Source organism: Ranitomeya variabilis, chromosome 4, assembly GCF_051348905.1.
Source record: "Ranitomeya variabilis isolate aRanVar5 chromosome 4, aRanVar5.hap1, whole genome shotgun sequence".
In the NCBI taxonomy this organism is placed as follows: Eukaryota; Metazoa; Chordata; class Amphibia; order Anura; family Dendrobatidae; genus Ranitomeya; species Ranitomeya variabilis.
This window is the reverse complement of record NC_135235.1, coordinates 291,392,344-291,416,807: the sequence shown is the minus strand read 5'-3', so window position 1 is coordinate 291,416,807 and position 24,464 is coordinate 291,392,344. Positions and strand designations below refer to the sequence as shown.

The 24,464-nt window shown below is 45.3% G+C and overlaps 2 protein-coding genes across 2 annotated transcripts in view; one reads left to right on the top strand and one right to left on the bottom strand.

The window, feature by feature from the left end:
* The window catches only part of C4H1orf50 (chromosome 4 C1orf50 homolog), a 124,096-nt gene that overhangs the window by 21,600 nt on the left and 78,032 nt on the right, over window positions 1-24,464 (bottom strand). The gene's annotated exons all lie outside the window — the stretch shown is intronic.
* Window positions 1,038-20,526, top strand: P3H1 (prolyl 3-hydroxylase 1). Its single transcript, XM_077250183.1, has 15 exons — window positions 1,038-1,623; window positions 3,910-4,062; window positions 9,509-9,698; window positions 9,974-10,105; window positions 10,976-11,115; window positions 12,051-12,140; window positions 12,285-12,337; window positions 13,782-13,903; window positions 15,931-16,058; window positions 16,138-16,233; window positions 16,385-16,535; window positions 17,939-18,056; window positions 18,717-18,792; window positions 19,361-19,501; window positions 19,958-20,526. Exons 1-15 carry the CDS (start codon window positions 1,195-1,197, stop codon window positions 20,165-20,167), a joined length of 2,229 nt encoding a protein of 742 aa, XP_077106298.1. The 5' UTR covers window positions 1,038-1,194; the 3' UTR covers window positions 20,168-20,526.

Below are 24,464 nucleotides of genomic sequence, written 5' to 3'. Positions count from 1 at the left end.
TGTCTGTCTGTCTGTCTGTCCAGTTCATTCATTCGCTGATTGGTCGAGGCCGCCTGGGCCTCGACCAATCAGCGACGGGCATAGCATGGCGACGATGATGTCATAATGGAAATCCCGCGTCTCTGATTGGTCGAGGCCGCCAGGCCTCGACCAATCAGCGACGGGCACAGTATCGACGTAGATGTCATAATGGTTGCCATGGCGACGATGATGTCAAAAAGGTTGCCTCGACCAATCAGCGACGGGCACAGTCGGAATCATCATTGTCCATATACTACGGGGACATGCACATTCTAGAATACCCGATGCGTTAGAATCGGGCCACAATCTAGTCTATATATATAATTGTCTAAGGGTTTGTCTGTCTGTCTGTCCTGGAAATCCCGCGTCTCTGATTGGTCGAGGCCGCCAGGCCTCGACCAATCAGCGACGGGCACAGCATGGCGACGATGATGTCATAAAGGTTGCCTCCACTAATCAGCGACGGGCACAGTCTGCCGCGAATTCGCCTCGACCAATCAGCGACGGGCACAGTATTGACGTAGATGTCATAATGGTTGCCATGGTGACAATGATGTCATAAAGGTTGCCTCGACCAATCAGCGACGGGCACAGTCTGCCGCGAATTCTGGAATCAAGATTGTCCATATACTACGGGGACATGCACATTCTAGAATACCCGATGCATTAGAATCGGGCCACAGTCTAGTTCTTGATAACCAGCCTTAATACAGCTGACAGTTGGGGGGATGCTGGACTGAGCTATGAGGACCCCACAGTAAGAGGAGGAGGATATGATCCACAGCTCCTAAGGGTGAAATAATAATAAAGTGATAGCTCCTGTAAGGAGAGGAGGAAAACTGGAAAGGAAAGAGCCCACATCATCCAGGAGCCGGCCCAGCTGATAGGCAAGAGGTGCTCAGCACTGAGGCGCAGGCAGCAGCGGTATTTAGGCAGCTGTGGGCGGGGTTATGAGAAGTGGGCGTGTTTGGAATGTCAGATTGACAGACAGCTCTGCGGAGCAGTTACACGGTAATGGGCGGGTCTTATTCTCTAGGCGTGTCTTTCATCCCTGTATGGGCGGGGCTAAGCATACCCAGAAGCCGTACATTGGGCGTGCCCCTGTGTGGGCGTGGCCATGGAGGAGGCCCCTGCGGCTGGCAGCGCTCTGCGTGCTCGGTAGTCTCCGCAGACATGGCGCCCTCCGTGCTCCTTCCCGGGGGTCTCTTCCTATTAGTGGGCGCTCAGCTGCTGGCCGCCCGGCTGGAGCCCTACGACCTCCTCTATGACAGCGGCGTGCAGGCGTATTACCGGGAGGACTGGCCGTCCGTCATCCTCTCCATGGAGAAAGCGCTGCGCAACCGGGAGCTCCTGCGCCGCAACCGCATCACTTGTCGCATGCAGTGCGCCAACACAAGCGACTACTCCGCTCAGCCTCCGGGCTGGGGACCGGTGCAGGACCTGAGCTTCTTCCAGAGGGTGCTGGAGAGGGCGGCCTGTGTGCGGGGGTGCGAGCGGCACAGCATGGGGGCCCCGGCCACCTACTTCGTGGCCAGCGAGGAGCTGGAGCTGGAGTTCAGGAAGAGGAGCCCCTACAACTACCTGCAAGTCGCCTACTTCAAGGTACAACTACTCCCAGCAGTCCTCCAGTAGTGCATGCCTGGGAATGGGCTGCGATCCCTGCTCATCAGAGCTGGCACTACAAGAACCAGCATGCATTGTACTACAAGTCCCAGCAGTCAGTGATGGGCTGTGATTTCTGCTTAGCAGTGCTGGCACTACAAGAACCAGCATGCACTAGCTAGGGATATGTGTCCGTACTGCTGGGGGCTGCCTGTTGCAGTGTATAACCCCCATCATCCGTGCACTCACAGTATTGTACTTGTAGTACTACACGTTCCAGCATGCTGAGCAGCCTCTTGCACCTTAGCCTGTAGAACTACTAAGACCAGTATGCACTAGCCAGGGTTATGTGTCCATAGTACTGGGGGCTGCAGTGTATAACCCCCATCATCTATACACTCCTAGTATTGCATTTGTAGAACTACAAGTCCCAGCAGTCTGTGATGGGCTGTGGTCTTTGCTCATCAGTACAGTCACTACAAGAACCAGCATGCACTATCTAAGCCTATGTGTCCATCGTGCTAGCGGGTGCAGTGTATAACCCCCATCATCTATATACTGCCAGTATTGTACTTGTAGAACTACAAGTCCCAGCAGTCAGTGATGGGCTGTGATCTTTGCTAATCAGTACTGGCACTACAAGAACCAGCATGCACTAGCTAGGGATATGTTGTGTCCATAGTGCTAGCGGCTGCAGTGTGTAAGCCCCGTCATCCGTGCATGGACCCTGTAGAACTACTAAGACCAGCATGCTGCAGTGCAGAGCTGCTGCTGGCTGCGCTGTCCGGCTGGCACATGTGTCACAGGCTCTGGAGTTACAGAAGTTTCTGCTGCATCTTCACAAAACTTCCCTCCCCCATTCAAAGCACTGCCACGTATTGAGGTGGGGAAAGCCTCCATCCTCTGCCCTCCCACCCTGTGCGCCTCCCCCCAGCTCAGCCGGACCCCGGGGTCACCTACACAGTGTGTGATTACAGATGTCATTACATAACCCTAAGTGCCACCTAATGTTCTCTGTTATCAGCCATCACATTTGGTAAATTCTGCATTTAAAGGGATCTACGTGGCCTCCTCCCGAGTCGTATGCTCGACCTCCGCTCTATTCATTGTGTACGGGACTGCGGAAATCTGAGCGCTGCACTACAAGTCCCATAGACAATGGATGGATCGGAGGTCGAGCATGTCTATCTATGAGGATGGGCCTGTTTTTAGGGTTCCAGACCCCTAATCTCAGGATGGTTGAAGTCTAACCCCCGTGATCAGCAACTTATCCCCTATGCTATTGACCAGGCATTAACCCTTAGTGCATGTTCACACTGCATCTTTTCTCAACGTTTTTCTTTGTGTATAAAACGCCGGTAAAAGTCCTGACAAATTGATAAAAAGAATGGCCCTTTTAATTTTTTTGGTTAAACACTTGGTCATATGCTCAGGATTTTGAGCATCTTTTAAACTCTTGTGCATTGAAAAGACACCAAGTAGTTAAAAAGAAGTAATTTGTTTTATTAGTTTATTAACCCTTCATGTGCTTCACAGGAAATAAAGCAACGTGGAAGGAAAAAATGAACATTTAACTTTTTCCACACACATTTTACTTCAATTTTTTTATTTTCAAAAGGGTAAAATGAGAAAACAGACCCCCAAATTGGTTGTGCAATTTCTCCTGAGTACACACATACCCAATATGTGGGGGAAAACCACTGTTTGGGCGCACGGCAGGCCTCGGAAGGGAAGGAGCAGCGTTTTACTTTTTAAACGCAAAATTGGCTGGAGTTATTAGCGGACACCATGTCTCGATTGCAGAGCCCCTGATGTGCCTAAACAGTGGAAACCTCTCACAAATGACCCCTCAAAGAATGTATATAGATGTGTGCTGAGCACCTTGAACCCAAAGGTGCTTCACAGAAGTCTTAAACGTTGAGCCGTGAAAATAAGAAAATCTAATTTTTCCAATAAAAATGTTTTTAGCCCCGATTTTTATTTTTTATTTTATTTTTTATTTTTTTTTCACAAGGGTAACAAGAGAAAATGGACCACAAAAATTGATGTGCAATTTCACTTGAGTATGCTGGTGCCACGTATGTGGGGGTAAACTACTCTTTGGGTGCATGGCAGAGCTCGAAAGGGAAGAAGTGATGGTTTGGAGCGCAGACTTGGATGGAATGGTCTGTGGGCGTCATGTCTTGTTTGTGTCCTTCCGGATTCCCCTCTTGGTGCATTCTCTGCCCACGTTTTTCAATCTTTTTGTTGTTTGGAGCACGGTTATTTATGTTTTTGTATTTTCAGATCCACAAATTGGATAAAGCCGTAGCCGCTGCGCACACTTTTTTCATGGGGAACCCCGACCACATGGAGATGCGGCAGAATCTGGAGTATTACAAGATGATGGCGGGGGTGTCCGATTCTGACTTCCGAGATCTGGAAGCCAAGCCCCACATGGTGAGTTTGGGGGGCCACACATCTGGAATGTGGGGGTGGGATTGCCGATGTTTGCACCTCACTAAGCTCCATGTTTGCTCTGTCGCATTGTTCCCCTGCTGCCTACAACATACAAATAGTCTTCCTGCGTAATATGTCCGATCTCTGAGGACTCATTCTACAGAAATGCCACCGATGTCAGAATGTATAGTGACCCTCCAATTTGGTATTAATGGGGTGTCCAGTGTTTTGCTAAAAGTCTGTAGTTCTACACCATGTTCCAAATTATTATGCAAATGACATTTTTCTCGGATTTTCCTAAATGGTTGGTGCAAATGACAGTCAGTCTAATAAAAGTCATCACCCGTTAGAGTATACATCGAATTTTATTGAAGAAACCTCCCAATGATAACAGCATAATCTCCAAAATGAATAAAAACTCAAAATGCACTGTTCCAAATTTAGGCACAGTAGAATTTCTAAACATTTGATCTGTTTTAAAAAACTGAAAATGCTCATTTGTGGAATTTGCAGCATTAGGAGGTCACATTCACTGAACAAAAAAGCTATTTAACTCCAAAACATCCTAACAGGCCAAGTTACATGTTAACATAGGACCCTTCTTTAATGTCACCTTCACAATTCTTGCATCCATTGAATTTGTGAGTTTTCGGAGAGTTTCTGCTTGTATTTCTTTGCATGAAGTCAGAATCGCCTCCCAGAGATGCTGTTTTGATGTGAACTGCCTCCCACCCTCATAGATCTTCTGCTTGATGATACTCCAAAGGTTCTCTACAGGGTTGAGGTCAAGGGAAGATGGTGGCCACACCATGAGTTTATCTCCTTTTATGCCCATAGCAGCCAATGACTCCGAGGTATTCTTTGCAGCATGAGATGGTGCATTGTCAGCATGAAGATGATTTTGCTCCTGAAGGCACGTTTCTGCTTTTTATACCATGGAAGAAAGTTGTTAGTCAGAAACTCTATATACTTTGCAGAGGTCATTTTCACACCTTCAGGAACCTTAAAGGGCCCCACCAGCTGTTTCCCCATGATTCCGGCCCAAAACATGACTCCTCCACCTCCTTGCTGATGTCGCAGCCTTGTAGGGACATAGTGGACATCCACCAACCATCCACTACTCCATCCATCTGGACCATCCAGGGTTGCTCGACACTCATCAGTAAACAAGACTGTTTGGAAATTAGTCTTCATGTATGTCTGGGACCACTGCAACCATTTCTGCTTGTGAACACTGTTTAGGGGTGGCCGAATAGTAGGTTTATGCCCCACAGCAAGCCTTTGAAGGATCCTACACCTTGAGATTTGAGGGACTCCAGAGGCTTTTTAGCAGCTGCTCTCTTAATCCAATGAACTTGCCTGGCAGAAACCTTCCTCATTATGCCTTTATCAGCACGAACATGTCTGTGCTCAGAATCAGCCACAAATCTCTTAACAGTGCGATGATCACGCTTAAGTTTTCGAGAAATAACTAATGTTTTCATCCCTTGACCAAGGCATTGCACTATTTGATGCTTTTCGGCAGCAGAGAGATCCTTTTTCTTTCCCATGTTACTTGAAAACTGTGGCCTGCTTAACAATGTGGAACATCATTTTTAAGTAGTTTTCCTTTAATTAGAATCACCTGGAAAACTAATTCATATGTGTTTAAGATTGATTTCAGTGATCCATTGAGCCCTGAGACACAATACCATCCATGAGTTTATTAGAAAAACAAAACAATTAAACCTTCATGACACTTAAATCCAATTTGCATAATAATTTGGAACACTCTGTATGTGACTGCAGATTTCTGAACCCTCACTGCACGCTGGCGGGTTCTATGGCAAGAGCGGGTACATGACTGCAATTATGATATGCGGTCAAAGACACCAAACATGCCTACGTGTGTGTGTGTGTATGTATATATATATATATATATATATGTATATATATATGTGTATATATATGTGTGTGTATATATATATATATATATATATATATATATATATATATATATATATATATATATATATATATATATATATATATATATATATATATATATATATATATATATATATATATATATATATATATATATCTCATCTACTATATAATTGTCTAAGGGTCACTTCCGTCTTTCTGTCTGTCCCGGATATTCATTGGTCGCGGCCTCTGTCTGTCATGGAATCTAAGTCGCTGATTGGTTTCGGCAGCTGCCTGTCATGGCTGCCGCGTCCAATCAGCGATGGGCACAGTCCGATTAGTCCCTCCCCTACTCTCCTGCAGTCACTGCCCGGCGCCCGCTCCATAATCCCCTCCAGTCACCGCTAACACAGGGTTAATGGCAGCGGTAACGGGCTGCGGTGTAACGCACTCCATTACCGCTGCTATTAACCCTGTGTGTGCCCAACTACTTACTATTGACGCTGCCTATGCAGAATCAATAGTAAAAATATGTCATGTTAAAAATAATAATAAAAAAAAAAAAAACTGCTATACTCACCATTCGCCGCCTTTCGCGCTCCTCGCGACACTACAGTGACCGCTCCATGCAAGTGGCAGGTTCCGGTCCCAAGGATGGTATGCCAGAAGGACCTTCCATGACGTCACGGTCATGTGACCGCGACGTCATCACACCCTGACGCTGACGCCTGCACCGCGCACAGGGCCAGGACTTCAACGGGCCTTCGGAGGGTGAGTATATGTTTTGTTTTTTTTATTTTAACTCTGTATACTACGTGGCTCTGTGCTGTATACTCAGTGGCTGGGCAATATACTACGTGACTGGGCAATATACTACGTGGCTGGGCAATATACTACGTACGTGGCTGGGCAATATACTACGTACGTGGCTGGGCAATATACTACGTACGTGGCTGGGCAATATACTACGTACGTGGCTGGGCAATACACTACGTACGTGGCTGGGCAATACACTACGTAGGTGGCTGGGCAATACACTTCGTAGGTGGCTGGGCAATACACTACGTAGGTGGCTGGGCAATACACTACGTAGGTGGCTGGGCAATACACTACGTAGGTGGCTGGGCAATACACTACGTAGGTGGCTGGGCAATACACTACGTAGGTGGCTGGGCAATACACTACGTAGGTGGCTGGGCAATACACTACGTAGGTGGCTGGGCAATACACTACGTAGGTGGCTGGGCAATACACTACGTAGGTGGCTGGGCAATACACTACGTAGGTGGCTGGGCAATACACTACGTAGGTGGCTGGGCAATACACTACGTAGGTGGCTGGGCAATACACTACGTAGGTGGCTGGGCAATACACTACGTAGGTGGCTGGGCAATACACTACGTAGGTGGCTGGGCAATACACTACGTAGGTGGCTGGGCAATACACTACGTAGGTGGCTGGGCAATACACTACGTAGGTGGCTGGGCAATACACTACGTAGGTGGCTGGGCAATACACTACGTAGGTGGCTGGGCAATACACTACGTAGGTGGCTGGGCAATACACTACGTAGGTGGCTGGGCAATACACTACGTAGGTGGCTGGGCAATACACTACGTAGGTGGCTGGGCAATACACTACGTAGGTGGCTGGGCAATACACTACGTAGGTGGCTGGGCAATACACTACGTAGGTGGCTGGGCAATACACTACGTAGGTGGCTGGGCAATACACTACGTAGGTGGCTGGGCAATACACTACGTAGGTGGCTGGGCAATACACTACGTAGGTGGCTGGGCAATACACTACGTAGGTGGCTGGGCAATACACTACGTAGGTGGCTGGGCAATACACTACGTAGGTGGCTGGGCAATACACTACGTAGGTGGCTGGGCAATACACTACGTAGGTGGCTGGGCAATACACTACGTAGGTGGCTGGGCAATACACTACGTAGGTGGCTGGGCAATACACTACGTAGGTGGCTGGGCAATACACTACGTAGGTGGCTGGGCAATACACTACGTAGGTGGCTGGGCAATACACTACGTAGGTGGCTGGGCAATACACTACGTAGGTGGCTGGGCAATACACTACGTAGGTGGCTGGGCAATACACTACGTAGGTGGCTGGGCAATACACTACGTAGGTGGCTGGGCAATACACTACATGGACATACATATTCTAGAATACCCGATGCATTAGAATCGGGCCACCATCTAGTATATATATATATATATATATATATATATATATATATATATATATATATATATATATATATATATATATATATATATATATATATATATATATATATATATATATATATATATATATATAATTTTTTTTTTTTTTTTTTTTTTCCAATTTATTTTGGGTGGGGTAATTTGAACTTTTATACATTTTTTTTTTTTTTTTTTATATTTTTAAAACTTTTGTTTATTTTACTTGCTTCAATTATCTCCATGGGAGACTGGAAGCTGCAATCATCCGATCGCTTGTGCTACATAGAGGAAGTCTTCAGCCCTACCCTATGTAGCAGAAATGGTCACTTGTTATGAGCGCCGACCGCACAATTGACAATAAGAAACTTTGTAATATATCTTATCAGAGAAATCTGCTCTATTCAGGGGTCAAGTGTGTCCTCAGTGAATACAGACTTTCCAATTCTGAACATAGGAGATGACAGTTGGTGCTCATAAAGTTCTATGGAGAACTGTAACTGTTATGTCTGAAGAACTTGCAGAAAAATGTCTGTCTGCCTCTAGCTTGCTCCTCCCTCCTCCATAGAATTTTATGGGCACCAACTGCAACTTGAGAATGAATAATCAGTTGAGGAGGAGAAAGGAGCGGGATTCTCTAATATATTACTAAGTTTCTTATTTTATATTGACTCATTAAATAAAAGTTATAATAGGACTAGCCCTTTAAAAGGGTAACCATCTTAATGTCATAAATGTGTGGTCGAGGCGGATCCCATTGCTGGTCTCGCTCCACCTGTAATGGAGAGGTGGCCATGCATGTAGTCTGTTCACTTCTATAGGAGTTACTGGCTGCACCAGATGGGGCGCTATTCTGGAGATAATGTGGGAACCATATACATTGCATATTATGGCATAGCCCGTGCACGAAGTGACCATACCACAGACATCTATCGACTGGTTAGCCGCTAAATCCATGAGCAAGTGCTATGGCGCTGATGCCAAGTAGGTGATGGATGCAGACCCCAGTGCAAAAAAAAGCGGTCCTGTCTTACACCACTAAGAATTGAGAGGTGGCCAGGCATGCACCACACTATAGCCAAGGTCATGGTCGTGCACAGCCACCATAATTTCCCAGGTTTACAGTACAGAGCCCCATTCTAGACATTAATGTGGGACCTGCATTAATCCTGTGTTCTGAGCGGAGTACCAAATCCAACCTGTGGACATCTGTGGCGCTGTTGCCACAAGTAGGCAGCCATGTTTGTCTTCACCAGTCCAACTTCCTTACGCATTATAATTTTGCTGCTTTCCTTAATCTTCTTTCTTTGCAGCAACAGTTTCGTCTTGGGGTGAGATATTACACGGACGAGGAGTCTGCAACGGCCATTACCTATTTTGAAAAAGCCTTGGAGGAATATTTAGTCGCGGATGTCGAATGCCGCAGCCTTTGTGACGGGCCTTACGATTACGATGGCTACAACTTCCTAGATTACAGTGCCGATTTATTCCAAAGTATTACAGGTGAGCGGGGAAGAAAAGTGCAAAGTGTTACCCAATGCATCGTCATGCCCACTCCAATGGTGGCCCTCGGCCCCCACGCGCGGGGATGGGTGGCCCTCGGCCCCCACGCGCGGGGATGGGTGGCCCTCGGCCCCCACGCGCGGGGATGGGTGGCATAGCCCAATTGGGTTGGCAGTGCAGGTTTCTGTTGCTAATTTCTATCAGTTTGTTGTGCTGCTAGAGTAAAATTAAAATGTGATAATGACCACACTTGATATCACCTTGTGCTTCCCCAGACCATTACGTGCAGGTGATGAGCTGCCGGCAGGGATGTGTCTCCGACCTGGCCACACAGCCGGGCAAAGACAAGCCCACAGAAGATTTCCTCGCTTCACACTTCAATTACCTGCAGTTTGCCTATTACAACAGTAAGTCACAATACAAGTCTCATCTTTCCCACATTTACAGCGGACCTGTCACTAGATTTCACTTTACAATCTTAGCCCTGATGATGCTGGTGTACTTTCTTTATAAAACGGTGTCAGAATGACTGTATAAACCTTTCCCCATTTGATAGTAAAATGTGCGCCACTTGGGCTCCTTAAATGCTTGTTTTTATATAAGCTGTTCTTATATCACAGTAAGTACACCAGCCTTATCAGGTCTTACAGATTCATGTATGCTGGGAAGTCTGGTGACCGATCCACTTAAATGGAGTATGTCAGCAGTTTTTTGCTATGTAATCAGAGAGCAGCATGATGTAGGAGCTAAGACCCTGATTCCAGTGATGTGTCACTCACTGGGCTTTGTGTTTCAGTTTCAATAAAATCACTGTTTTATCAGCAGGAGATTATCACTTCAAGACTAGGTTTCTCGTGCCACCTTGTCCTGCTGTTCTGTGTAATTCCGCCCCCACCACTGATTGGCACCTGTCAATCTACAGTGCACACAGAAAGCAGCCAATCAGGGTTTGTGGGCGGGGTTTTAGAGAGCTCAGCATTCCAAGCTCTGCCAGATCTGCAGCAGAAAAAAGCTGTGATTGTATCAAAATGACAACCAGCAGCCCAATAAGTGATACATCGGCAGAATCAGGGTCTCGGGCCCTAAATTGTGCTGCTCTTGGATTACGTAACACAAACCTGCTGACGGATTCCCATTAAAGTTAGTGACTGTTCAAAAACATCAGGGACTGCCGCGCTTAGCTTAAACAGTCTTTAAGCTGCCTCTGTCCTCGAATTGCGCCATTTTTACAGCTTATAGCAAATTGTTAACCCTTTACCTTGACATCTGTTTCCCAGCTGAGAACTATACACAAGCGATTCAATGTGCCAAAACCTACCTACTATTCCACCCAAATGATGAAGTCATGACCCAGAATTTAGCCTATTATTCCGCTGTCCTGGGGGAGGACGCCGCCGCTCTGATTCAGCCCAGGGAGGTGAGTGTGGAAGACGCTGACAACACCTTTATAAGCAAAATAATTAGATTTTATGTGCTTTACCACTAAAGGGGGTCGTACAATTTACACAATCCATACATATATACCTTATGGGGGTTCTTCATGTATTGCCGGAATGGAGCATTTCCCAATTAGGAACCTCTGACAGCTAGAGGGCGCCAGTTTATTTTGCAGGACCCGGCCCATCCGCCATGTCACTAATCTGTGGCCATCGGACTGGAGCCCTGAGAACCGCCTCGTACCTCCCTGCATCCGCAGCTCTCCTTGTGAATCAATGGAAACGTATTGGGGGGCTACAGAGTGGAAGGACTTGGGTGTTCTGGTTACCAGTAAGCTGAGTGGCAGTGCTCAATGTCAGGCAGCAGCCGCAAAAGCAAGCAAGATTTTAGAGTCTATAAAAAGAGAAAATGCCGTGATCCCAGCGTGTTACTACCCTTCTATAAGTCATTTGTGAGGCCACATCTAGGATGAGATCCAGTTTTGGGCAATTGCACGGGATGGAGGGCCTCTTCTATGATGAGAGGTTGGAGAAGTTGGGCTTGTTTAGCTTAGAAAAAAGAAATGCAAAGAATTGGCGCGTGATTTATTACTTCCAAAGGACCAGAACTCATTCATTACTTGTGGAGGAAAGATGAACAGGAAAGGGTTCTTTACAGTTAGAGCAGGCATACTGTGGAATGCCCGACCACAAGAGTCAGTAATGGCAGATATATCAGCATTTATAAAAGATCCTATATTGCTGACCTTTCCCAGCATAGGTCATCAGTATACAATTGGTGGACAACCCCTTTAAGCCTCTTTTCTCTAGTCAAAACCAAATAAGCATGTCCCTTTAAATTTCCAAGCAGAGCTTTGCCTTGGCTTGCTGCCCCCTATATACAGCGCCGCGCACTTTCACGATCTTCCTCTTTCAGGACGTCCAGGCTTACATTACAAGGAGCCTCCTGGAGAAGGAACTGCTTTATTTTGCCTACGACGTCTTTGGAATTCCCTTTGTGGACCCTGTAAGTCGTTTCATTCATTCTTATCATCCCAAAGGTTGACGATCGCCGTGTACGATTCCGTCCCTGCCCCCCACGTACACGACTGTCCGACCCCGTGTCACCCATCGTGGTCACTGACGATACTATTATGTGTTCTCCTCCCAGGATACATGGACGCCGGAAAGTGTCATACCTAAAAGACTGAAAGAAAAGCAAAAGTAAGAGCTCGGGCCTCGTATATACAGAATGTCAACTCCTCTAGTGTAGTAGTGGGGCCAAAGAGACCCCCATGGGACCCCTGCAGTTACAGGACCCCCTTTGTGTTGATTTGGTCCCCATTTTATTGATGGTGGTAAGCAGGATATAGAGTAAGTCCGTATTTATTAAGTCTAGCCTAAACCAAGACGTTTTTAGAGTGAAATGCGTCAAATTTCTTAACCCATTCATGACCTTATAATTTAAATGTGCATCATGTAGGTGTATGGAGCGGGCTCGGGAGCTGAGCCTGTTCAATACCAGGGCAGGTACCTGTGTACTAGAACACAGGCTTTATAGAAGGTTGTTACTTCTGCTGTATACTGCAGTATTATACAAACGATCACAGGGTTTAAGTCCCCAATGGGGACTTAAGTAATGATGTGAAAATTTAAAAAAGTTTTTAAAAGTTTAAAAAGAGAAATAAAAAAAAATAGTTCGACACCCTCAACTCACCTTTTTTTTTCCAATTCTGAAGTCAGAAGAGAAATGTGAAATAGTCTATGAAAATCTGTAATGCAAACGGGAGAAAAAAAATCAGCGCTCCAGAATAGCCATTTTTCGGTCCCCCTGAAAAATATATAAAAAAAAAGTGATCAAAAGGACATATATACCCCAAATTGATGGCAATAAAAATGGCAAACTGCCGCACAAAAATAAACACGCTCTCATACAGCACTCCCCGGCGGAAAAAAAAATAAATTACAGATCTCGAAAAATGGCAAGACCAAAAGAAAATTTTAGTTTGTTTAAAGAAAAAAGGATAGATTTTTTTTTTTTTTAAACGCCTAAAATTAAAAATAAAAAAACTGTTTTCAAGTTTGGTGTCGCCAGGTTCATGCTAACCTCAGGAATTAAATTGCTAGGTGATTTCTACTTCTCAATGGCCACCGACCTGACACAACCAATGGAATAATGGTGTGGTGTGTTTTGTTTTTTTTTTATGTTTTTTTTACACTTCACCCAACTTTAAAATTTTATTTTCCAGTGTTTCGATGTATTACATGGTAAAATGAATCGCGTCATTCAAAACTGCGGCTCGTCCCACAATAAACAAGTGTCCATATGGCTGTTTACATTGAAAAATGAAAAGTTATGGTTCTAAGAGGTAGGGGATTAAAACAACTAAAGAAAAAACCTAAAAAAATATAAATAAAAAATAGAAAAAATAAAAACCCTAAAAAAAAAAAACTAAAAGATAAAAACCCGAAAAAATGGAAAAAAAACAAAACCCTAAACAATGAACGAAAGAAAAAATGTCCTAGTTGTGAAAGTGTTAAAAGGCCCTTCCTCCTTTGTCTCCGGTGCTGTAAAGACTCTAACTGGAGGAGATTATGTTCTAGAGTCTAGAATTGAGACCATCAGAAGGAAATTCCTAAAAACATGACCTTTTATTATATGTTCCAGAGTGGAACGAGAAACTGCGGCCAGAATATCGGAGGAGATCGGGAACTTGATGAAGGAGATTGAGAATCTGGTGGAAGAAAAGACCAAAGAGACCTTCGATTTATCAAACACCGTAAGGGAAGGTAGGAGACCCCTTATGACCCTGGTTGGAAACCCAAATCGGCCTCAGCAATGGAGCAAATAAATGGGACACAGTGTTAGGATAGGTTCACAGGTCCAAATTGTCTGCTGTGGATCTGTGGCAAATGGGCACCAAAGGTCCCCAAGGTGTTACGCTCAGAGTTTAAGGATGTTAATGTGAATTTGCCTTGGATTTCACCATGTGCAGTGGAAATCTTACAGAATCTACTGTGAAAGTCTGCAGAATTAAAGGGTTTTACGGTTTCGGGATAGCCCTGTTCAAATTCAATGGCTGCAAATTTTGCACTTTCCTTACCCTCTTGTTATTGTCGACAGCACTGCATCCGATCGCTGAGCTCCGCAGCTCTGCCCGAGTACATAGCACGAGCCTCTCATAGCCACTGAGCTCAGTTATTGGCAATGAAAGCAGCAGAGACTCGGCACTGGACTCGGGGAGTCAGGCAATGTGTTTTCCGAAACCTGAAAACCCCTTTAAATGGAATCTATCATCGTTTGTTATGAAATACGAGAGCAGCATGATGTAGGGCTTGAGAGCCTGATTCTAGTGATGTGTCACTTACCAGGCTTTGTGAATACAATGAGTGTATCATCATCATCAGCAGGAGATGATGACTGGAGGACAACTGGCCTTGTGCATCCCAGTCCACCCCCGCCGCCACCACTGATTGGAAGCTTTCGGTCAATATACAGTGTACACAGAAATCTGCCAATCTGTGATGTAGGCGGGGTTATATAGATCTCAGCATTCAGAGCTCTGCTAGATCTGTAGCAGGGAAAACTGATATCACAACTGTACCCAGTAAACTAAATGACACATGCTGGAATCATGGTCTCTGCCCCTACATCATGCTGCTGTCAGATTACAAGGCAAATCCTGCTGGCAGATTTCCTTTACAATCCGCAGCACAAGTCAATTTCCGCTATAGATTTTTATCTGCGGCATGTGAACGCCCTTTGGTAAAATCTCATCCACTTTGCTGCTACTGCTGATTTGCAGATTTATGCGGACAGACAATCCACAGAATTTGTGCACATACTTGCAATACCCCTTTTTTTTTTCTTTTTAATTTGATCTTGCACAGGTTTTACTATAAATTAGGGGGCTCCGCGTGACCACTGTGTTAGGTTTTGGGCATTAACGTTACTGGTAGCCGCCATCTTGAGCCGGTACATAGACCCATTCTATGGGGCTCTGCAGCGTTTGGCTCCAAAACAATGTTTTAGGAGGAACTGTTCCAAAATGATAGAAGACCACAAGGAAAAGATAACCTTGCTGCGCCAACCATGGCAGGTAAACCTGTTAACGAGCCTCGCGGTAATAAAAGGATGGCTGGCTTGGGTCTGGCAATATTCATGTAACTGGGCTCATTAAAGGGGTTGTCCACTGATGTGTCGCCTGAGCCAGAACTAACAGTGTCTTCCAGCTCAGACAGCACAGGACCACTGCAGTTAATCTATGGCCACTGATTGGCTGCAGAGTAGTGATGAGCGAATGGGGTCGGATAAGGTGTTATCTGAGCATGCTCGGGTGCTAACAGAATGTCTTTGGCGTGCTCGAATAATATGTTCCAGTGCCCACAGCTGCATGTCTCGTGCTGTTAGAGAGCAGCAACACATGCAGGGATTATCTAACAAACAGGCATGCATTGTAGGTGTCTAACAGCCGTAAGACATGCTACTGCGGGGAATCAAACATATTTTTTTCAAGCATGCTCAGATAACACCTTATCCGACCCCGTTCCATCTTCCCTACTGTAGAGGTTACCTGACATCTGCTGTTGGTAGGGGAAGCGGGGAATATGGGCAGCCTAACTGGGGAGTGATAAATGTTTCCATGGGCCCAGTTTTTGAATAAAGAAGCTTGTGACAGACCACCCATTTAAAGGGTCAGACATTTACCTGCCTCCAAGTCGTGAGCGATTTCCTTCCTTCTTGGAGGGAGCTAATCTGCGCCAATCAGGAGAATGAGATCTGCGCCCCGCTCATGATCCGCAGTCTTGTTCCGCAGGAGGCCCCGTTATTTTTGATGAAGTCAGTGTAGTGATGACCTCCAAGACCCTGAATGGATCGCAGAGAGTAGTGACCGACGGGGTGATCTCTGAAGACGAATGTCGGGAACTGCTCCGACTGACTAATGTAAGTGGCCCTCGCCGCGGAATGTGATCGGCGTGGAGTATAAATAAGGAAACCCTCACCCGCGCCTCCTGTGTCCTAGGCTGCGGCCTCAGCCGGTGACGGATATCGGGGCACAACCTCGCCTCATACCCCGAATGAGAAGTTTCACGGGGTGACTGTGTACAAGGCGCTGAAGGTAAATCTGCGCGAGGACGCCCCCTGATGGAGATCACTGGGAATAATCTGGGGGGAGAATTCCTTCTTTTTTTTTGGGGGGGGGGGGGGGGGGTCTGCTCTGCTGAATATTGCTGAATATTGAACCTGTGCCATATGTGAATTTCTTGTAGCTGGGGCAAGAAGGAAAAGTCCCGCTGAGGAGCGCTCACCTCTACTACAACGTCACCGAGAAGGTCAGGCGGGTGGTGGAGTCGTATTTCCGCCTGGATTCTCCGCTGTACTTCTCTTATTCTCACCTGGTCTGCCGTACAGCCATCGAAGGTGAGGGTACTGGTCTGGGACTATGTGCAGCACCCAGCCATATGGGTATAAGAGCCGAAATGTTGGGATCGAATTGTATTGTTCTGCTGGGATATCGGGGGTTCATGTTGTAAAAGGAGGGCTTTTCAATAAGTTCTACCAAGGTCTGAACCCTGGGGACCCCAACAATCCACGCTGACGCCCCTTTACTATTTTCCTAACACAACAGTGATCCAGTAGTGCAGGGAACTGCATTCTCATAAATAAAGAGGTGCTGCAGTTCCCCTGCACTGCGACCCCCCCCCCTCCCCCCCCCCTTCATTCTCGGGTTCTGTGAGGTTTGGACCCTTCTCATCCATATTCTAGTAATCTGCCCTCCCTTTATCGGGATCTGACCATATATCGGAGCCGGCAGCACCTCTTTACTTTGGCCGCGACGCTCTTCATCTCTGTCCTCCGTTATCCGGGGGAGACGTCCCTACAGTGCACGAGCACTGGTGGGGAAAAAAACATCTATAGAATAGATGATAAATGGTTAATTAATAGGGGTCCGGCTGCTGAGACACCCCACTGATTTTCAGAATGAGGGTCCCAAAATCCACGGTGAACGTCATGTGGTAGTGAGCACGTGCAACCACTGCTCCATTCACATTCTGCGGAATGCTTCCTTCACACGGGACTTTGGGTTTCTCAGTAGGGTCTCAATAGCCGGACCCCCCAGCAACCATGCATTAATCATCCATCCTGTGGACAGGTGATAAGAGGATTGTTGTATGTGCTGTAAAATCTCTCTCGTAGCTTTCATTGTGGGGACACAGGAGATGATGGATCCAGTCCAACAACACCACCACTGTGGTCTACATCAACCACCATGGAAGAACTCGCAATGGATAAGCAATGCCAGAGGTCTCCTTGTGATTGTGTCTGGATGCCATCATGTCGACGTCTGGAGTTCCCCACCGAAGAGAGATCTACTGAAGACGGTCGGATTTAGGGACCACTTTCCCCGCAGTTAACCCCTCACTGCTTAGGAAGTCTTGTCCTCTCCAACGATGTTGACTGCTGAAATAGCTGGGATTCCTGGTTTCGCCCAGTGTAGGATCTAAGAGACCTCTGACATTGCTTGACTACTGCGAGTTCCTCCTTGATGGTTGATGTAGGCCATGGCGGTGGCGTTGTTGAACTGGACCCATGAATGAAGCGACCAAGAAGTGCTGCACGTGACACAACTCCCTCTAACGTTACCAATGATGTATTTACGCTTAAAACACAATTGTTCTTCACCTCTAAATTCCACATCAGGAGATGATCGGTGGGCTCAGCACCCACTTTCTAGGTATCAGCAGGCCATGTACCCGTGCACGTCAGGCCTTGTCCTAAGTGCGCAGACGGTAATCCCCAATCCATATCCGTTACACTTCTAGAAAAACAAGACGACCGCCAGGATTTGAGCCACCCTGTACATGCGGATAACTGCATTCTGAAAGCCGAAGCCATGATGTGCTTAAAGGAGCATCCTGCATACACGTTCCGGGATTACAGGTAATGATCTTCCCGGATTTATAAGGCGCTAACCTCGTCGGTAGCACTGTACACATGCTGTGTTTGCAGCCAGGAGAGAGCGGACTGACATGGGAATAAATGCACGTGGTATTTCGGGTCACCGGCATATCTATCCTCATAAATTATCTATGTTTTCATTAACACTTCATGGCAGAAAGTACTGAGCAATCCCTTTAATCTGGTCTCCGATAATCCACTAAATCTGCTAATCCTGCACTTGTTTCCAGCAAGTCGCGGGGATGGATCTGTACTCGGCTCTTATACATGTAGCAGCATGTCTGTAAGGGGTTGTATGAGGCGGAGGGATGGGTTGTATTCTGAGGAATGGATGCTCCTAAGGCTAAATTGACATGCGGAGACAAACTCCAGCCGAAACGTGACCTGCACCAATAGCACATGTATGTAGATGCCGTACTGAGTGATTATCGGGGGACGTTGTGCCCCCTTCTGTTACATGTCCATGGGGTCACCTAGGCTTCGGAGAAATGCACAGTCCCTGCTCTCTACGTGCTTTCCTCTCCTTTTGGCTCCTGTGAATCAATGATAACATTGTAGGGAGAAAGCGATTTATGTATTTTTCAAATCATTTATTAGATGAATTACTGACCCCCCCCCCCCCCCTCAATTTTATTCTTTCAGCGCCATATTGTATCTAAATGGCGATTTCGAAGGGGGACACTTCTATTTTACAGAATTGGATGCAAAAACCATCACCGTAAGTATTGGGTGCTCCATTCTTCTTAGGATGGAAATAAACTGTACGGGGAGACCTTAGTCACCTGACGGGCCCAGTGTAGAGAACTGATTGCGGGAATTTTGTAAAGACTGAATTCATTTGAAACTTGTTTTTAGTTTTCAACATTTGTCAGGCGCTTTAATTGCCTGCAGATCGGTGGTTGTTTGGGTTCAGGTCTCCCCACAATCTCTTGAGAAAGCATAGGCTGACGAAGCCTGACCTTTTATTGTACCTGAGGCTCCTTTCTGCCGATTGCTCCTGTCTGCCGATTGCTCCTGTCTGCCGATTGCTCCTGTCTGCCGATTGCTCCTGTCTGCCGATTGCTCCTGTCTGCCGCGGCTCCTGTCTGCTGCACATTGTTCAAGGGTCTGTTGAGCGATCAGTGGAGGTCTCAGGACCCAGACCTGGAATAATCTGCAGACAATTTAAGTGTTTGGCAAATTTTAAAAAACAAGGTCAAAGATTAGTTACTTTTTGTAGGAATTGACCCAAAATGTTGTTTTGCTGTGCGTCCAAATGAATGATATTACTGTTACTACCCCCTTAGGCCGAGATAAAACCACAGTGCGGACGGATGGTGGGATTCTCATCCGGAGCTGAAAATCCTCATGGTGTGAAGGCCGTTACTAAAGGACAGAGGTGCGCGGTGGCATTATGGTTCACCCTGGATCCCAGGCACAATGAGAGAGTAAGTAGAGTGGATCTATTAGGTCTGTTGTCCCTTTGATCATCCCCTCCGCCCCACAGTGTCTGTTTATAGACCGTTTACAGCCCTTACTAAATGAGGACCCATGGGGTTGGTCTTCATCTTAAACCCTAGCCATCAGCTGATTTTTTGGGCAAGTTGTGTGCCTGCACCATCTTCTCTGGCAGCAGCTGCTGAGTGGTAAACGGGGTATTACATGGTGCCCACCCATGATCGGGCACAGTGGGAGCGACCCTTTGCGGTGTCCCTATTCTCTGGCTAATGGACAGGGGTCCTGGAGTGGAAAACGTCTTTTTTAGGGACTGTAAGAAAACAGTTTAAGGAGCTTTTTTTCTTAGTGTATGGCCAGAAAGCTCCTTAAAAGAAATATAAGACTTTAATGTTAGTGGGCAGTATCGGCTGTAAGTGAGGCATGTTTCTGGTTTTCATTCATCCTAGGAGAGAATTCAAGCAGACGACTTGATAAAGATGCTGTTCGGTCCAGAAGAAACAAACGTATTCCCCAGCAATGAATCTGCGAGGAAATCGGAAACGCGAGATGGTGTGGTCACCCCTCCAGAACCCCCCACAGGCCCTGATTCTGACCCCCCTAAAAAAGGCGTACTCAGACCCCCTTTAGACTCTCCTAAAACAAAAACGGAATTATAACACTAACTCGGACCTCGTCCTGCGGACTGCTGCCTTACTCAATCTGTGAATCAGGGAGCCACATTTCCACAGATCAGCGGAACCAAAAAGAGGCAACCATTAAGGTCTCCGCCTAGAAATTTTCTTTTATTTTATTTTGCCTTTTTTTTTATTTTTTAATTATTATTTTGACTGTCAGGAGGTACCCAAAAATCTGCAGTCTGAACATTTTAAAGGAATATTTGTTGGTTTGCGGCAAAGTTGTCATTTTTCTTATTTTTTTGTTTTTGCCCCTCAACATTTTATGTTGTAAATTTAATTTTATTTTTATTTTAATGTCAAAAACAGAATCCATAAAACAGGTGCTAACTATTCTTGCATGACGACTGTGCAATATTCATCCTGGTCTAAGGCTGGGGGAGAGGATTTAGGCCTTGGCTGGATGAACAATCATATTTCACCCACTTGAATGATTCATTGATTATTGGACTTGGTGATGTCAAGTGGAGAGTGAGGTTGGATATGACATCAGTACAGATTGGACGGGCGAAACATTCCCATACACACACACACACACACACACACACACAGATACAACAATTTGCATTTCATTATCAGCCTGCATGCACACGTAATGAATTTTCCATGGAGGCTTGTGTGCATAAAATCCGCTGCAGAATAGACAAGCAGTGCGGATTTTAGCATCTCCCGCATGTTGGTTGTTTACGCGGAATTCTAAAGGTACCTTCACACTAAGCGACTTTGCAGCGAGAACGACGACGATCCGTGATGTTGCAGCGTCCTGGATAGCGATCTCGTTGTGTTTGACACGCAGCAGCGATCTGGATCCCGCTGTGATATCGCTGGTTGGAGCTAGAAGTCCAGAACTTTATTTCGTCGCTTGATCACCTACTGTCATCGCTGTATCGGCGTGTGTGACGCCGATACAGCGATGTGTTCACTTGTAACCAGGGTAAATATCGGGTTACTAAGTGCAGGGCCGCGCTTAGTAACCCGATATTTACCCTGGTTACCATTGTAAAAGTAAAAAAAAAAACACTACATACTCACCTTCTGATGTCTGTCACGTCCCCCGGTGTCCACAGGGTTACGCGCTGCTGCCGAGAACTTCCTGCACTGACTGTCAGCGCCGGCAGTGAAGCAGAGCACAGCGGTGACGTCACCGCTGTGCTCTGCTACTGCCGGCGCTGACACATTCAGTGCAGGAAGCTCTGAGCAGCAGCGCATAACCCTGTGGACGCCGGGGGACGTGACAGACATCAGAAGGTGAGTATGTAGTGTTTTTTTTTTTTTTTTTTTTTACTTTTACAGTGGTAACCAGGGTAAATATCGGGTTACTAAGCTCGGCCCTGCGCTTAGTAACCCGATATTTACCCTGGTTACCCAGGTGCTGCAGGGGGACTTCGGCATCGTTGAAGACAGTTTCAACGATGCCGAAGTCGTTCCCCTGATCGTTGGTCGCTGGAGAGAGCTGTCTGTGTGACAGCTCCCCAGCGACCTAAACAGCGACGCTGCAGCGATCGGCTCGTTGTCTATATCAGCGTCGCTGAGTGTGACGGTACCTTTACGCTAAAATCCGTGGATAATCGGATTAGCTGCCGTTTTGTGCTAAATACCAAGCTTCTGTTTTCATACTTTCAGGGTCCAAGTACAGACTGTGATGTTTGGACCGGATCCAGGTCCCCTGACCCAAACTTGACAGCGTATATGAGGCTGTGGAGTTCAGGTACAGAGAACCTTGGCCGGTCCGGACATGGCGTTCTATACGCGAACCGTGAGACTCTGGAGTGTGAAACTGGCCTAATCCACATAGTGTCACTTTGTTCATTTCTGGTGAAATGTATTTTGCCCTTTCCATGTTCCTATACTTTGGACCCTATTCATTGTCACATTGGCGCCTGGTTTTTTTTGCGTGTGTGTGGTTTTTTGTTGTTGTTTTTTTTCTTTGGTTTTTTTTTTGTGTGTTCTTACCTAGTTCACAATTTGCAATTTAAATAAAAAAAAAAAAGTCCTAGAATTTGTCCCAAGTCTGCTCCAGCTCCCCCTTTCCCTCTTAGAGTAATTTTAGTAGATTGGTTTTCGCCATTTTTCAAAACTTGCAGCTTTATGCACCATATAGTCACAAAAAAAAAAACTTAGATTGTTTTTGACTTTGCGCAAATTCTATGAACCGCATGAAGAATTCGGCAACGAATAATTAAGGACAAAACAAAAATAGGAAAGTGATTTAAAAACCCAGCAAATGATGATGAGGCTGATCAATGAGTGGGACAGGCGGCCACGAGAGGTGGTGAGTTCTCCTTCAATGGAAGTCTTCAAACAGAGGCTGGACAGACATCTGCCTGAGATGGGTTAGTGACCCCTGCATTGAGCAGGGGGTAGGACACTATGACCCTGGAGGTCCCATCCAACTCTAACATATATAATGAATATGTCTCACCACATCCAATGTCGGGTCAGGCTAAATAGTGGAAATCTAGTCTGTGCACTGCGGTCTGATCTCAGTCCAATTTATACGGCCGTCTAACAGCTCAAATCTATTTGTCAGTCGTTTCCCACTAGAAAGACTCGCTCCTAATCTTTAATGGGTTATTTAACAATGCGCCTATAAAAGTGTCAGCCCCATGATCATTATGTATCGTCGGTACTGTACTGAGCACCCCAATCCTATTGATCTTGACTCAGTGTGATATTTAGGACTGGAGTTTGTTTGTTTTTTTTGTCTAGATTTTGGTCTTATAACTATGGTTTTGATTTCAGTTCATCAATTGGAACTTTTAGGGGGAAAAAAGTTAAACATTTTTTGCATTCACTCCAGATCCCCTCCCCCTCCCACTTTTGCAGTGTTTTTTTTTTTTTTTTTTTTTCTTTACACCTTAGAATTTTGTAGCGGATATGTTAGTCGCTTGCAAAATTTTAATGGAAAATTTTTGCAGTAAAAAGGCATAAAAAAAGAGTAAAAAAACAAAGATAAAAAGCGTTTGGGGTTTTTTTTTTCTTTTGCACAGATTTCATGAAGAATGTGCCCCTTTTGGAAGGATTTGGCACAAAAAATGTCATCAAATACCACAAGGAAAAAAATGGAAAATCGGCATAGTGATGAATTTGGTTCATTGTCTTTTTTTTTTTTTTTTTTTTTTTTTTAATACAAAGACTTTTAGATTTACTTTTTTCTTTTATTTGCACCTAGTACTGTGTTCTGTCCCAAAAAAAAGTCTCTACTTTTTTGTATAATTCTTAACTTTTTTGTTTGCTTTCTCCAGGTCCGAGAAAAACTAATTGTACTTGTTCCACGCTCTGATCAAACTCTTTTCAAAGTCTGATTTAGAAAAAAAAAAAATCTTTTTTTTTTTTTTTTTTTTTTGGACGTGGAGAACACTGATGTGTGAATGAAGACTTACTAATTCCCTGGTATTTTCATCTTCATTATTTACCAGATTCATTGCCAACCCAACGTACACGTGTATGCCCAGTCTGAAGTTGTATCTGTATAAATGACTTGTCTGTTCCAATTTCCCTCAATGTTATTTAAGTGCCTTCATTCATATGACCACACCCAATAAAAATGTTTTTTTTTTTCTAAATCTGGCTGCTTGGGTTTTATTTGCACACTGCTTGTAATGGAACTTTAAAAAAAAATGATGTCACTTTAAAAAATAACTTTTTAAGTGACCGTACGTGAACGATCAATGGATAAGTTTTACTCTTTTAAAGGAATCTGCCTGTTATTCCATCAGTGTCAGCTAGAGGGCAGTGCATTCCCATTGATTGTGGCCGGCTGCAGCGCCTTTGTCTTCTACATGTCAGGACATAAGCTGCATATTTTTTGGAACAGCCAGTAGCGGCAAAGAAAAAAATCCAGGTTGAGTTTGCATAGAATTTTGAGCTGCTGTGTGAATTTTAAAATTTGCAGGATGTCAATTTCTGCTGTGCATTTTCATCAGAAATTTCATCCCTTTTTGGTGTAGAGAGATTAAATCTATGGTAAATTCACAGTAAGGAGTTTTCATTAAAAAAAAAAATGATGTTTTTCAAGCTGAAACTGCTTCATGAAACACTTTTTGGGGTATGTACACCCATTTTTTCCAAGCAAATCCACTTCAAAACCCATCAGAAAAAGCGTTAAAACTCTGCCACTTTGAAGACGCTCCATACTTAAGTATACAAGTCAATGGAAATTCTCAAAAGATATCCAGGCGTCTGAGCGTTTTGCCAGGTAGTGGTTTCTACGATGTTAAATGGAGGTTTTTTTTGTTTGTTTGTGTTTTTAAATGCCAAATAAAAAAGATGCCAAAAA